Genomic DNA, 15,445 nt, shown 5'->3' on the forward strand with positions numbered 1-15,445 from the left:
CAATTCCTATATAATATATATTATTATTAAAATAAAATACCACAAGAGTCTTGCAAAAATAATAACAATACAATGCGTAATTCTAAAGCATTATAGTTGACATTATTTTTAATAGCCATAATACAATTTGGATTATTTTCGTCACCTAAAAAATATGTTTTCTGCTTTTACGGTAATAGTTAGTCGAGTAGAGTTTATAAGTTGTGATATTATTTTGGATAGCATTCTTTCTTGTGTTCTAATAAAATTCTGACTACCGTGCGTATGGCGTCATAAAATTCATGACGGAGTTTCTAAATATTAATCAAGCTGAGAGTAAAATTTAAATATTTGCTTCTATCGGATATATACATATGTAATTATACATATCCGATAAAACCGCAGTAGAAGCAAATGTTTCAATTTTACTATATTTATCAATTGCTATTATTCACTCTTACTCATTGTGACTGCATAGGCACGCGGGTATAAAAGAAACCCAAGTTTATTGTGAGCGACGGCTTCAACGGAGGTGGTACGCGGAGGTTTGTAATACGGAGAGTCATGGCTACTTATCTATTAATAATTCTTATTACTTTGGGATTATCAACGTCATGGACCGAATCAAAGGGTGCGTTTATCATGTTACCAATATTTTTAATAGTGTACTTATTGTCTATGTCGTATCCTATCCCTTTAGAGTGCGATCCTAAATGTGAAAAGGTCGAGCTTAGTGTTGGAATACCAAAAGGACACAGACAGAAACAGATATTTAAAAAAATTGGATCAAAGTATTATTCCATAATTGATGACCCAAAGACTTGGTACACCGCTGTTCATAAGTGCCACGCAAAAGGTGGTCAATTGATAAGTCTGACTGATAGTGTGACTCTGGCCGAAATAAGAAAAGCAAGCAAAAATATCAATTTCTGGATAGATCTCAATGATTTTGGCGAGCACGGCAAGTTCGTTTCCATATCGAGTGGCGAGAAAGCCAGTTTCTTAGATTGGTGTCAACATGAAACAAGTGCAAACGTAACATCTGGAAACTGCGTGAATATTGACAATATAAATTTCCCAAACCCCTGTTTAAAACTAGCTTCCTGCCTTGATTTTAATAGTTACATTTGTGAATCTCAAATTCCGAGAAGTATATCTATATATATCGAGTGATATAATTGTTTTTTTTCTTAACTTAAAAATTAATTTGTAATCGTTAATGATTAACAGTAACCGCCCAAAAGTATGTAATAATTTTTTATAGAATCGAATGCCTAAGCTAATACAACTAAACATATAATACACATATTATACATTAAGCACAGTTCCCAGATGAGTAAAATTTTGAACGTGCGGAAAAGTAATATATTTCACAAGTTCCACAAATTTTAGAGTGATCAATTTGGTAACCCTATGACACTAAATTTGGCACGGATATACAAAAAAATGAAAATTTATGGGCACTTCACTTATTTTTCTATTAAACAAATGCAATTATTAAAAAAAAAAAACAGATGAAATGTATTTTGTATGCCGACAATATCCCAAGCACATATTATTGTAACTTCATTTCAATATTTTTTATATTTTAAATTTCATATATTGTCTTTTGACTCTGCAATATAAATTAATGCTATTTCTCTGCCTCAAAGGCTTTCTTTTTAATTTTTTTTTTATTATTTATTTTTATGCTACTCTTCACTTTGCCGATATGAGTGCGGAATAATAGGTTGACTATTTCCATCCATATACATTCCCGTATCGGAGTATCAATGCGCTTTAAAATTTGATTGTGATGGAATCTGCGGAACGAAATGTCGCCACAAAAATTTTGCTAGGCCGATCTTTTTTTATGCAGAAAAATGTACTATATGTAACGGAATAACTCAATTTTGCTTTAGCGTATAACACCTATACTATTTGGTTAGTGCTAGTACTATAAAATACATAAAATAGACACATGCATACGATTATATTTATATATTTTAAATTAAAAAGCTTTTAGCAAATTATAGAAGCAAATAATAAACCATTAGAATCTTTAGATTATGAGTATGATTAATTCAAATGTTTCCTTAGCATGGAGCTAGATTTGATTTGAAATCAATCATAAACTCACAACATGCGATTCCAGTAAATTTAATTCTAAGTACAATTGTGTACATGAATATTCAATTAAACATAGTTTATAAGGTCGATGGCTTTTCAAATAACATTGCATTTTTGTAATGGTGTCTTACGCACTATTCATAGGGTCTCTTTATAGTTTAAATATCCAACAATCTTATACCCTTAGTCACATCAGACATTATGTAGAATTTGGCCTATTTGCAATATAAAAACACGAAGAATGTTTCCTGAAAATTGAATCATAATCGCACATGTCAAGTATCTTTTGCAGCACATTTATCATAGGCGATCTACAATCGACTTCTTTTTCGTGAACGTTACATCTATTGTTGATTAAATGACATTAACAAAATATTGTAAGTACTAGGACTGCTGGTAAGTACTAAAACTGCTGGTTTTGTAAAATGGAATCTAGCCTTGTATATTTTTTGGCGTAAATCGTATCAATTGTTCACAAATGCAATACGAGGAAATATATAAACATAAACAAGTAAGGGGTCAGAGCAAATTCATTGGTGAAAAGAAAATTTTTAAATTAGTTAAAAATTTTAAAAAAAGTTTAATAATCATATCCCGCAGGAAATTTATGTCACAGGCATCTCTGATCCCATAAAGTATATACATATATTCTTGATCAGGCTCTGTCTGTCCGCCTGTCCTAGATCTCAGAGACTATAAGAGGGAGCGATATAGTTTTTTTTGGTAGAATTGCTATTCAAAATGGGTAACTCACAACCGAACACACTAGACGGTAGTTTTCGTACTTGTTTTAAAAAATAACATGGTGATTAGAAATGAGACATTGGTTACAAAAGCCAAACTCATCCGTATTTTGCGGACAAATAAGGAGAGCATTTGGTTTACGTCTCAAAAAATTGTAGGGGCTGAGTGACGCAAGTGTTTTTGTGTTTCGAATATATGAGTGCTAGAATGTAATGCCGTACACAGCACAGCAACAAGCCTGAGGTTCATCGACTAAGTTTTAAAGCTTCTGACGTATGCGGTTTAGTGTGCTGCAATTGTGTAGTGGTCAGGTAATCACAAATCCTACTTTGGCTCACCTTTAAGTAACCGTGAAAAGCGTTAAAGCTATATTGTGTTGGGCACCGTTATCAGCGACTTTTCTGTCCATCTGACTGTCTGTTCGTCAGTCCAGCTATCAACTGCATCAAATGCCCAAGGGCAATTGGACGTATTCGGGATACAAAATCACAAAATTATTCAGATCATAAAAGCATAAAAATACATTAATAAATATGAGCACTTCCGAGCACCAGCGATGAGAGCAAACAACAATGCTCATTATCATCAAGAATGAAACTAAAGTAATGCTAGTTCGAATAACAATCAAAACAAATTCGAGCCGGCACACGCTTTTTGTGGCCTTTTTTGTATGTGGTGTAAATTTCCGCGGGTCTAATTTCGTGTCAGCGTCTGGCTGACTGGCCATTCACTGAGTTATCACTTATCAGTAATAGCCGCTGACTGTCGGGCCACTTGGCACGCGGCACGCGGCGCTCTACCGCTAATCACATCTCTCTCGCATGTGTTAGCAACGTTCCGTAGCTATGTTTAATGAGACATTTCCCCAATGTACGGTCTATCGCCTTATCAAGGTCAAGGCTTACCAAAATTAGTTTTCTGCCGTCTGCTGTTGCCAACTTTATCAGCAACGCCCGCTGATCAGGTGAACTCACTTCAAGCACGCGTTTTATATTCTTTATTTTTTGTTTTGTTTTCTTTTTGTTATGCTTTATTCCCGGGATTCTACAAACTTGTTCCCAACTAGCCGTTGTTGCTGTGGCCTTGCAGACGTCTAGTCGAAGTCGATAGGAAAATTTTGTGGCTTGTCTACCTTCAAGCCAAATAGAATCTATGTCATCGATCTTTGCTGTTTTTTAGAGGCACCACAGCGCACATTGGAAAACTTTACTTCTAATTAGGGAAAATTATTTTCACTACTATCAAACCTATGTTTTTTAATGGTCTTCATTCCCCATTAAATCTGAGTTTTTTTGTCTGTACAAAAAAATAAAAGAGAAAAGAAAAGGTTACATATTTTTAAATAAATACACTTTAAATCAAAAGATCACCGTGTGTAGTAGACGGTGTCTAGTTCAATATATTGTTGGTTTAGAATCCAGTTATAGTAGATTTTACAAAGTATTTAAGTTCAACCTCGACTAGAGTAAAAACTATTTTTAATTTCTGCTTTTCGTATTTTACCATAGTAAAACGGTTTTGTTAAATCTTCCACAATCTCCTAAATTTTAAATTTAACTTTAGGGAGCTCGGAATGTGTTTTTTTCTCTTTTCATTTATACTGTCAATTGTATTAGTAAATATTTAAATATATAGTTTTAATATATGATTATAATATATGGTATTATACCGCACAAGCAAATACAATTTGGTACTTTAGTTTTAAGCCTTTTCTTTATTGCTGTCACTCACTTTATGATCTCAATACTAATTAACTTCCTTGGGATGCGCGTGGAATCGACTCTCTTAACTTCAAAGTCGTTATCAGTTCCGATATTTCTAACACTTAATGTTTATTTCCAACAGTAAATATATTTGTCAGCATAAAACTTGAAATTTACAATATGCAATGTTAGATTCCACCGTCTATTTGATTCCGATTTTCGTTTAATGCATGCTTTTCTACATTTTTTGCGCTTAAAAGTTCGAGATTGTGCAATAACAATTAAAAAATGATAAGTATTTTGAGTCATAGTGCTCATGAAAAAGAAGTCATTTTCTGTAAATGATGACGGAGCTTCTCAATAAATATTCACAAACAAATCGTACGTAAATCAAGAAACACGAACTGAAATTTCAAACAATTTCAAATAGTCATAACAAATTTATATATTACTAAAAACTGTGACTTTGGTAAAGATTAACGTTTTATTATAAAATGGAAATTAACACAACATCGTTGCTGCCATATGTTTTAGATCTGCTTGGTCGCAATCCTGACTTGCGTGAGTTCGACTAAATAAGTACTCTTTCTCTAGAATCTAGAATTATCTTTAATTTTAAAATTATTTTATTTGTTTTAATCAGGCTCTACTACAGAGGATCTATGTGACCGTGTCAAGGATGCGGTCATGGAAGACGTGATAAGACCTTTTGGATCAGTACAGCGTGCAGTGGAATTCTCTATCGAACTGGGAATGAATATAGGACTTCTCTCGTTAGAAGATAATAGAGTGCGGCTACCATTCCGACCGACAGCGAGTGCTTCGGTCCAAGGGGGATCAACATTGTCGCCAGAAAACTCTCGCAAAGTTATGAAGGGTTTACCAAGAACGGTAGGGACGAAAATATCTAAGATCTCAGCACTTGTTATGAACATTCATTTATAGATTAAGGCAGCTCGGGTTAGAAGGATTGCCAGTGTCCCAGGGAAAGCCAAAAAAGTGCGCAATGCGACAAGCCTCCTTGTCCACCCAGAACTGCGCGGTCCCTCAGGTGGACGGGTCAAAAAACTTGGCGTGACTTCGGTAAAACAACAAAGTGTTCGTGCCCGTAGACAATAAAGTTATGTATGTTTTGTTAATTTTGAACAATTTAAATTTTGAAGTTATTGAACTGGCAAATAGCAATTGGGTCAATATGGCGTCGCTCGCTCAAAATAATTACTTAACTTGGGGCATTTGTGTAATGTAACCTGTCCTGGTTCCTGCAGCGCGTCGCAGTTTGCGTTTGTCTTCGATTTGATTTGATTCGATTCGAATTGTGATGCATATTTTAGCATGAAAATGAATTATTCAATGTTTTGTGGCGCAGTTGTTATGAGTTCGTGAGCGTGGCGAGCTTAGTGTTTAGTATGGATATAGGCAATTATTTATGCAGTTAAGCCGACCAAGAGCATAAAATGAATGTGAAAAGTACGCGTCCCGTTCAGTGTGCCGTCGGATCAAGTCGGATCAATAATATCGTAGATAATAGAATCAATTCAATAATCCGCGTACGGTAATATCCTTTTCGCTTACACTATAAACGGCTCTTCAAATTAAAAGGATATATTCAAAGCGTGCCTGCTTCGTGAGTGAAATTAATATATGCAATCAACCATCGTATATACAATTGACTGTCGTGTACTTTTCATAAAAACTGTTTGTTTCAAGTTGTGTTTTAGCAAAGTTCAAGACATTTGCTTTACAATTCGATTAGAATGTGGGGTGTTTTCAATTCTGTGATTCTTGACCATTGCATATCCAAAGTTCCAAAAGACATTTTCGATACAAATCATGTTTACAGCATATGGAACATACGTACTTATGGAAATTCTAAACAAGAGATATAGTGTCTAAATTGTAAAACAGAATACGAATATTAATACTACTTCAAAAAATATTGAGCTTTTAAAATTTAGATATAATCAAAATAAAAAAATTCTTAGTAATTTAACATATTGTTTTCTCAAACATAACGAATATTAATTTTAATCAATCATTAAGTTGGAATGAGTGAATTAAAAAATATAAATACGATATATACGAATTGCAATAAATACGAGTTAACTCTAAAGTGAAAAATAAAAAACTAATATAGTTTCACACAAACATTTTTCTAGCATGTTTAATGTTAAAACTACTCAATTTAGTGATGGTATGTTCATTTTGTTTTTTTTTTTTGTTAATTTGCCATTTGCCCTATCAAATCATATACAAATCGACGTATAAATAAATATTTTTTTTTAAAATATATATATTTTTTGGGTGCAAATAATTGTATATGTAAACTTCATTCGTGCACAAATCCTTAAAATTAGTCGCATTGAAATTTTGTCTTAGGCTTCTTCTTACGATTAGGTTCGAGAATTTTATATAATTCTGTAGAGTTATGTATTTTATATATTCACATCTTATGACGTGAATATCCTACGAAAGCAAACTGCAGTCAATGAAACTTTTGTGATTGTAATGAACACAGTATTTATACAGCTGTTTTCTTTAAAATAAAACGGTCTTATAGCATTAACAAGGAATAGGACTCTGAACCATATTTGAATTAAAGCTTACAATGCCAAACAAGAAGAAAATCCAAAATCAAAAAGCAACAAATGAGGACGCAACTGTAATGGACGGTGACATTGTTATTTCGGGACTTTCCGGTAAATTTCCGGAAAGCAGTAATATAGAAGAATTCAAGCAGAATCTGATAAATGGCATCGACATGGTCACAGGCGATCCGCGGCGTTGGGAAGCAGGTAAATTGACGTAAAAGTTAAAATATAATGACACATTTACTTCAAAGTAAATTTTTTTAATGTGATTGTGTGTGCAATAGGCATTTATGGTCTACCAGAGCGTATGGCTAAGATGCGGGACGAGGATCTTGAGAAATTCGATGACACATTTTTTAGTGTCCACCAAAAGCAGGCGGAACTTATGGATCCTTGCATGCGCATGCTGTTGGAATTGACTCATGAAGCTATTATAGATGCAGGCATCAATCCCTCTGAGTTACGAGGCAGTCGGACCGGTGTCTACATCGGACTGTCATTTGTAGAGACTGAACATGAAATTCCCAACATGGAGCCGAGCAGCATAAATGGCTATTGCTTAACAGGCTGTGCCCGTGCCATGTTCGCCAATCGCATTTCCTACACCTTTGATTTCAAGGGCCCCAGCTTCATAGTTGACACCGCTTGTTCCAGCTCACTTGTGGCTCTCTCACATGCTTATACAGATATGCGAGCTGGCCGATGCGATTACGCTTTGGTCGCCGGTGTTAATCTTATTTTAAAGCCCATATTCGCTCTACAATTTCTGCGCTTGGGTATTGTCAGCCAAGACGGTGCATGCAAGACATTTGATTCCGCGGCGAATGGATACGCCCGTGCCGACACCTGTGCCGTAGTCTTCTTGCAACGCGCTACACACGCAAAACGTATATACGCCTCAATTCTTAACGTACGCACAAACACGGATGGGTTCAAGGAACAAGGCGTCACTTTTCCCGATGGTCGCATGCAGCAGGAGTTACTGCGCGAAACATACGGTGAAATTGGCCTTAGCCCTGATCAGGTAGTCTATGTTGAGGCTCATGGTAGTGGCACACCCGTAGGTGATGATCAAGAAGCGAATATGTTGAGCAACTTCTTCTGCCGTCCCTCGCGTACGGCTCCACTACTGATTGGATCCGTAAAATCAAATATGGGTCATGCAGAACCAGCGTCTGGCGTGAGTGCACTGGCTAAGATGATCATAGCCATGGAAGAGGGTGTTATTCCGAAGAATTTGCACTACCGCATACCAAATCCTGCCGTACCAGCTCTTGTTGAGGGTCGACTCAAGGTAGTAGATCGTAATCTACCATGGCAGGGTGGCATTATTGGACTAAATTCCTTTGGATTTGGTGGTGCCAATGCACACGTTATTCTCAAGTCGCATGCCAAAAACAAAATCCCTATCACAAGAACCAAGACATTAAAACTGGTCATCTGCTCCGGCCGTACGGAGCCAGCAGTCCAGCAGCTATTGGAATCGGCTGTCAAATATCGGAGCGATGACGAGTTCTTGACTCTAATCAATGACATTCATTCCCAGCCCATTCCATTACATCCTTATCGTGGTTTTGCCATCGTTAGTAGCTCAGTCGCTTCCAAAATGGAGATTATTCCGTATGAGGAGGAACAGCGCCCGATTTGGTTTGTATATGCTGGCATGGGGAGCCAGTGGGCTAGTATGGCCAAGGATCTCATGCAGTTGGATTTGTTTCAAAAGTCCATTCAACATTGTGCTGAAGTACTCGCTCCAATGGACTTTGACTTGATTGCAGTACTCACTGGGTCAACAGAATCCACTTTTGATAATATGCTTTACTCTTTCGTATCGATTGCTGCCGTCCAGGTTGCATTGACGGATCTATTAAAGGCATTGCACATTGAGCCGGCTGGAATAATTGGACATTCCGCCGGTGAGCTGGGAGCAGCATACATGGACGGATGTCTAACAGCCGAACAAACTGTACTTGCAGCTTATTGGCGAGGAAAAAGCGTCCTTGACACACCAGGACTACCGCAGGGAAAGATGGCAGCCGTTGGGCTAAGTTGGGATGAAATTAAACAACAATTACCACCGGAATGCTATGCTGTCTGCCACAATAGTGATGATAACTGTACTGTGTCTGGGCCAGTTACAGCTATGGATGCAACCATCAAGAGGTTACAGGAATCAGGTGTTTTTGTTCGAACTGTCGGTTCTGGGGGCTACGCTTTTCACAGCAGATATATCGCTGATGCGGCGCCAATGCTACGAAAAAATCTAGAACGCCTAATTACAGAACCTAAACAGCGATCTCAACGTTGGCTAAGTACCAGTGTTCCAGAGCAAGACTGGCAAACTCCTGCATGTCGCACGGCATCTGCAGCATATTTTATCAACAATCTAATATCACCGGTGCTCTTTAATGAAGCCATACGGCATATTCCGAAAAATGCCATTATTATTGAGATTGCTCCCCATGGACTATTTCGGGCTATTCTGCGGTCACTTGGATCGAGGATAAGTTATGTCAGTCTCATGCAGCGCGGTCACGCCAACAATATGGAGTTCTTACTAAGTCAAATTGGTCAGTTATATGCGGTTGGTGGGCAGCCACAACTATTGCATATGTCGCTATCATCAGCAACGAATTATCCCGTCTCACGAGGCACGCCCATGCTGAGTTCATTAATTGGATGGGATCACCGGCAGAAGTGGAGCTATCCAAAGTTCAAGGGTGGCCGACAGGGCACCCAACAGAGTATCGAACTTGATCTAAGTAAGGAAGAAAATACATTTCTGGCAGGTCATACGATCGATGGACGCATTTTATTTCCGGCAACTGGTTACATAACGCTCGCCTGGATGATGCTGGCTCAGCAGCAGGATAGAGATTATCAACGCACCCCGGTTGTTTTTAGTGATGTAGTCTTCCATCGTGCTACCATTCTGGGACTGAGTGCCACTTCAGCAGTAAAGTTAACCATCAACATCTTCCACGGGAAAGGTGACTTTGAGGTCAGTGAGGGTACAACTCTGGTTGCATCAGGAAAAATTCAGCTGATAGTTAGCCCACTGCAACAACAGCTCAATCTGCCAGACTTACCTGGTAGTGCCAGTGTGATTAAGCTCTACACAAAGGATATTTATAAGGAGCTACGCCTTCGTGGATACGATTACAGTGGACTCTTCCAAGGCATCATAGACACTGACGTTCAGGCGGTGTCCGGTCACCTTTTGTGGATGGATAACTGGATTAGCTTCATGGACACCATGCTGCAATTCCGTATACTCAGCAACGATTTAAGAGAACTACACGTACCCACGTCAATTGAGCGCATTCTCATCGATCCGCTCAAACATTTTGAGATAATGAAACACCATCAGCAAAAGCCGCCCGTCTCGTGGTATCGCTACATATCCGTGATCAAGAGTGGCGGCGTTGAGATACACAACGTAAAGACGGCACAAACACAACGTCGCTCCGGCAATCAAAGTCTAGCGAGCTTAGAGAGATACACCTTTACACCATACAATCAGGCAACAGCTCCTCGAGGGGATCAACAACGTGCCAAGCTTATAGCGTTGACTATAGCGATGCAGATGATAATTGAGAACAGCGGAGGTGCCTCCAAAATAAAGGGCGTCGAAATTGTCAACGCACGGAGTAATCCAGAGACACTCATTGGTCCCAAGCTTTTGGATATTATAGAGCGTGAACCAATAATGGTTGCCGAAATAATTGTGGCAACACCAGACAGTAATAATGAATCAGAACTGCGTACAGTATTGCAGGAATCTGGAGTTCGCGTCATTACGGCGGATCTCGCTGTGTCGACAGTGGAGCGACAATGTGATTTTCTCTATGTTCTCAATTTGTTGTCTACAACTTCAATGGGGGATATCCATTTACAACATTTAATGGAAAGCATTAAGCTGGAAAATGGCTTCATTCTGCTAGAGGAAAATGAAAGTATTTATAAAATCTCTGGACGGGAACGGTTACAACGCTTGCAGATGTTGCCAGTCCTAGAGCACGCATATGACAACGATCGTGTCGTGGTCCTTGCTAAAAGATTTATCGCTAAAGATCACTCTCAATGCACAGTTGTCCATTTTACAAATGATAATTTTAAGTGGATTGCCGATCTCAAGAGCTTGTTGACGAAAACCCAAGCAGATCAACGTATCTACTTAGTTGCTCTTGGAGAACCTAGTACAGGAGCTCTAGGATTTGTAAACTGTCTGAAACGTGAGCATCCTGGAAAAAAGATACGATTGTACATGCTCCTAGATTCGGGATTACCGCCGTTTTCACTTACAGATCCTTTTTATCAGGATCAGTTAGATAAGGATTTATCGATAAACATTCACCAAAACGGAAATTGGGGTAGCTACCGTCACCTTCCTATGGAGGCTCATCAACCACTGCTAACTGTAGAGCAAGCCTATGTCAACACATTAATTAAAGGTGACCTTTCCTCACTTAATTGGATCGAAAGTCCCCGTACTATAAATCAAATCCAAAATCAAAGTAAATGGGAACCTTGCACAGTATATTACGCTCCTCTTAACTTTCGGGACATAATGTTGGCATCTGGAAAGTTAGGAGTCGATGCACTGCCAGGAGACTTGGCTCATCAGGATTGTGTGTTGGGCCTGGAATTTGCAGGTCGTGACTCGCATGGCCAACGGATCATGGCCATGGTTACTGCCAAGTCCTTAGCTACGAATTGCATGGCCAACAAAAATCTTCTTTGGAACATACCGGACAATTGGACAATGGAAGAAGCTTCTACAGTGCCCTGTGTCTATGCTACCGTCTATTATGCTTTGGTAGTGCGTGGACAAATGAAGAAGGGCGAACGCATCCTTATTCATGCTGGATCTGGTGGTGTGGGTCAGGCTGCCATCTCCGTGGCCTTACATCATGGACTGACGGTCTTTACCACAGTCAGCAGCAAAGAGAAGCGAGAATTTCTGCTGAAACGATTCCCCAAGCTGCAGGCACGGAATATTGGAAACTCGCGAGACACATCCTTTGAACAGTTGATAATGAACGAAACTTCAGGTGAAGGTGTAGAGTTGGTCCTAAACTCACTGTCTGACGATAAACTACAAGCATCGGTTCGCTGCTTAGGTTTAAATGGTCGTTTCTTGGAGATTGGAAAATTTGATCTGAGTAATAATAGTCCATTGGGTATGTCTGTGTTCTTAAAGAATACGTCGTTCCATGGCATTTTGCTAGACAGTGTCATGGACGGTGATGAAGAAATTCAGAAGCATATTGTCTCGCTTGTGGAAAATGGAATTCAGAACGGAGCTGTTTTACCTTTACCCATTACGCTATTCACCGATCAGGAGATTGAGAAGGCATTCCGCTTCATGGCATCGGGCAAACATATTGGCAAAGTTGTCGTTAAGGTTCGCAACGAGGAGCAGCAACTTTCACTCCCTAAGCCGCGACTAATCAACGCTATTCCTCGTACCTATATGCATCCCGAAAAAAGCTACATACTAGTCGGAGGATTAGGCGGCTTCGGCTTGGAGTTATCCAACTGGTTGGTAAATCGAGGGGCGCGTTTTATTATTTTGAACTCTCATTCTGGTTTGAAAACCGGATATCAAGCCCTCATGATTAAACGCTGGCATGAACGTGGTGTTAAAGTGGTTATAGATACAAATGATGTCTGCACAGATGCAGGATGTAGGAAACTGCTCGAGAGCAGCAACAAAATCGCGATGGTGGGGGGTATTTTCAATTTGGCTGCAATTCTTAGAGACTCAATGTTTGATGATCAAACCATGAAAAACTTTGAGGTAGTTGCAGCACCCAAAATATCCATAACCAAACACCTTGATCATTACTCACGCAGCATGTGTCCGGCTCTCGAGCACTTTATTTGTTTCTCAAGTTTGGCAGCTGGGCGTGGAAATCCGGGTCAAACAAACTACGGCATGGCGAATTCAGCTATGGAGCGTATTTGTGAGAAGCGTCAGGTGGAGGGTTATCCAGGTACAGCCATACAATGGGGAGCGATTGGTGATACAGGGCTTATTATTGAGCACATGGGCAATAACGATACTGTCATTGGGGGAACCTTACCCCAACGAATGAGCAGCTGCCTCCACACCTTAGATATCTTTATGCAACAACCACATCCTGTGCTGGCATCCATGGTGCTAGCCGAAAAACGTAAAGCGGAAGGATCAAGCCGTCAAAGTCTCATCGCAACAATCGCCAAAATAATGGGTTTGCGCGATGTGAATAGTATTCAGGACAAGACGACACTCTTTGACTTGGGCATGGATTCGTTAATGAGCACAGAGATAAAGCAAACACTTGAGCGAAACTTCGATTTGGTTCTGTCAGCTCAGGAAATCCGTCAGTTGACATTCAGTGCCTTGAGACACATCGATTCATCTGCGGCACAAGAACAACTTACAGCCACATCGACAATTGCAGATGTGATTGCTACTAATCATTCAAATGCGACGACCATTGACGACCAAAGTGATGAAACCCGCAACGTATTCGCCAAGGAAGTATTACCCCAGAACGTACTTGTGCGACTGCATTCCATGGCGACGAAAGAGTCTAGTAAACCAGCCGTATTTTTCCTTGCACCAATCGAGGGCTTCACAATAGCGGTTGAGGCACTTGCTGTTTCGCTTAGCTGTCCAGCCTATGGACTCCAGTGCACAGAACAGGTGCCTTTGGACTCGATAGAAGCTTGTGCCGCGTATTACTTGCAACAAATCCAGAAAATACAACCAAGAGGCCCTTATAACATTGTGGGCTACTCTTATGGTTGTCTCCTGGCCCATGCAATTGGTGTGGCTTTGGAACAGCTAAGATTTAACGTGAAAGTCATTATGCTAGACGGTGCCCCCACTATGGCGAGTGGATATGTTCAGGAGGCCAAGAAGCAGACTGATGATTTAAATAGGCAGCAATCCATGACACTAGCTTACTTTGGAGCACTACTTGCCGATGTCAACTACAATCAGGTAAGTTGATTTCATTTTTAGCAGATACCAATTATATGTGTTATAAGTCCATATAATGCCCATCCAAATAATGCCGTCTCACTTTTATTATAATTCTAATTCTGATTGGAATATTAGTTTACTCATGGGATTTTTCAAAATAGAGTAATATTACGTTTATACGTTAAATTATTAAAAAAAATAATAATAATAAATAAATTAAAATGCTTCTAATTATTTTGTAATATATATTCCCGGAATGTAATGCACATTTACAGATCAGTTTAAATGTTACAATCAAACAATAAGGTCTGTGTGATTGGCGAAAAATTTAAGTTGGGTTTGAGCTTTTTATAAAACCGTTTTTAGTAATTATTACATAGAGCTAAATCTTTCGTAAAATTAAATTACAAACATTTTTTCTTTTTTTTTAATGACTTGTTTTCTAATAAACATTAAGTTTTTAACTACATTGAAATATTTCGAAAATATAAATCTATTACAGCTTCTTCAGATCCTTGACGGACACAAGACGTGGACCTTGAAGTTAGATAAACTAGCGGATACCTTAGCAACATACACTCAACAATCAAAAGATGTGGTAAGTGCATTGCATTTGGTCCATAAACAATTACAATTGTATGGAAGAAACCTAAACATAGTTTGTATTTAAAGAACACTTGAATACTTAGTATTTTTCTATTAATTAATGTTAACCTAATTTCTTATGTCAACTATTTTCATAGATCAAAAAAGCTGCTTGTATGTTCAAGCAGAAACTTCTGTTATCTGAGAGCTACCAGGGAGTGCAGCAATTTAACAGCGATGTGGTACTTATTAAATCGGCGGAAAATAATGCTATAATGTCGCAGGATGATTATGGTCTTAAAGAGGTAAGCGACGCAACTACATACAATTGAAAATATAAAAACTAATTTATTTCCATAGATTTGCAGTGCCCAAATTGATATGCATGTGGTAGAAGGTACACACCGAACCTTCCTAAAGGCGGTCAAAACATTCCAGATCGTCGAGAGGGTTTTACACAAATAGTGCCATTAATTGCGTTTACTTTTATTGACATAATAGTTTTAGCTTAGCACGTATGCCCCAAAAAAAAGCCACAATACATTAGATTGTTAAGTTTCTTATTAAATTTAATTAAAGTAAAAATTGTTTTTTTTTTTTCTGTTATGACCTTGCATGTTATTGTTCTACCGATGATTCATTAGGAAAATTCATAAGAATATTTCTGATAAGCAAAACTTTAAAAATACACACACTTTTTAAACACATTCATAGTACTTGAAGTACTTTTTATGGGACGACTATTAATCAGCCCACTA

At 38.5% G+C, this 15,445-nt stretch overlaps 3 protein-coding genes across 3 annotated transcripts; all 3 read left to right on the forward strand.

The window, feature by feature from the left end:
• Nucleotides 1-402: 402 nt before the first annotated feature.
• On the forward strand, nucleotides 403-1,876 carry LOC117565948 (C-type lectin 37Db-like). Its single transcript, XM_034245335.2, has 2 exons — nucleotides 403-610; nucleotides 680-1,876. The coding sequence occupies exons 1-2, from the start codon at nucleotides 544-546 to the stop codon at nucleotides 1,150-1,152; spliced, it is 540 nt and encodes a 179-aa protein (XP_034101226.1). The 5' UTR covers nucleotides 403-543; the 3' UTR covers nucleotides 1,153-1,876.
• A 3,026-nt stretch (nucleotides 1,877-4,902) lies between these two features.
• On the forward strand, nucleotides 4,903-5,684 carry LOC117564440 (uncharacterized). Its single transcript, XM_034243178.2, has 3 exons — nucleotides 4,903-5,096; nucleotides 5,179-5,426; nucleotides 5,481-5,684. The coding sequence occupies exons 1-3, from the start codon at nucleotides 5,030-5,032 to the stop codon at nucleotides 5,652-5,654; spliced, it is 489 nt and encodes a 162-aa protein (XP_034099069.1). The 5' UTR covers nucleotides 4,903-5,029; the 3' UTR covers nucleotides 5,655-5,684.
• A 327-nt stretch (nucleotides 5,685-6,011) lies between these two features.
• LOC117564655 (fatty acid synthase) lies at nucleotides 6,012-15,272 on the forward strand. The gene is made up of 6 exons (XM_034243514.2): nucleotides 6,012-6,162; nucleotides 7,096-7,330; nucleotides 7,411-14,120; nucleotides 14,605-14,700; nucleotides 14,846-14,992; nucleotides 15,048-15,272. Exons 2-6 carry the CDS (start codon nucleotides 7,144-7,146, stop codon nucleotides 15,150-15,152), a joined length of 7,245 nt encoding a protein of 2,414 aa, XP_034099405.1. The 5' UTR covers nucleotides 6,012-6,162; nucleotides 7,096-7,143; the 3' UTR covers nucleotides 15,153-15,272.
• Nucleotides 15,273-15,445: the final 173 nt, after the last annotated feature.

Source organism: Drosophila albomicans, chromosome 2L, assembly GCF_009650485.2.
Source record: "Drosophila albomicans strain 15112-1751.03 chromosome 2L, ASM965048v2, whole genome shotgun sequence".
NCBI lineage: Eukaryota > Metazoa > Arthropoda > Insecta > Diptera > Drosophilidae > Drosophila > Drosophila albomicans.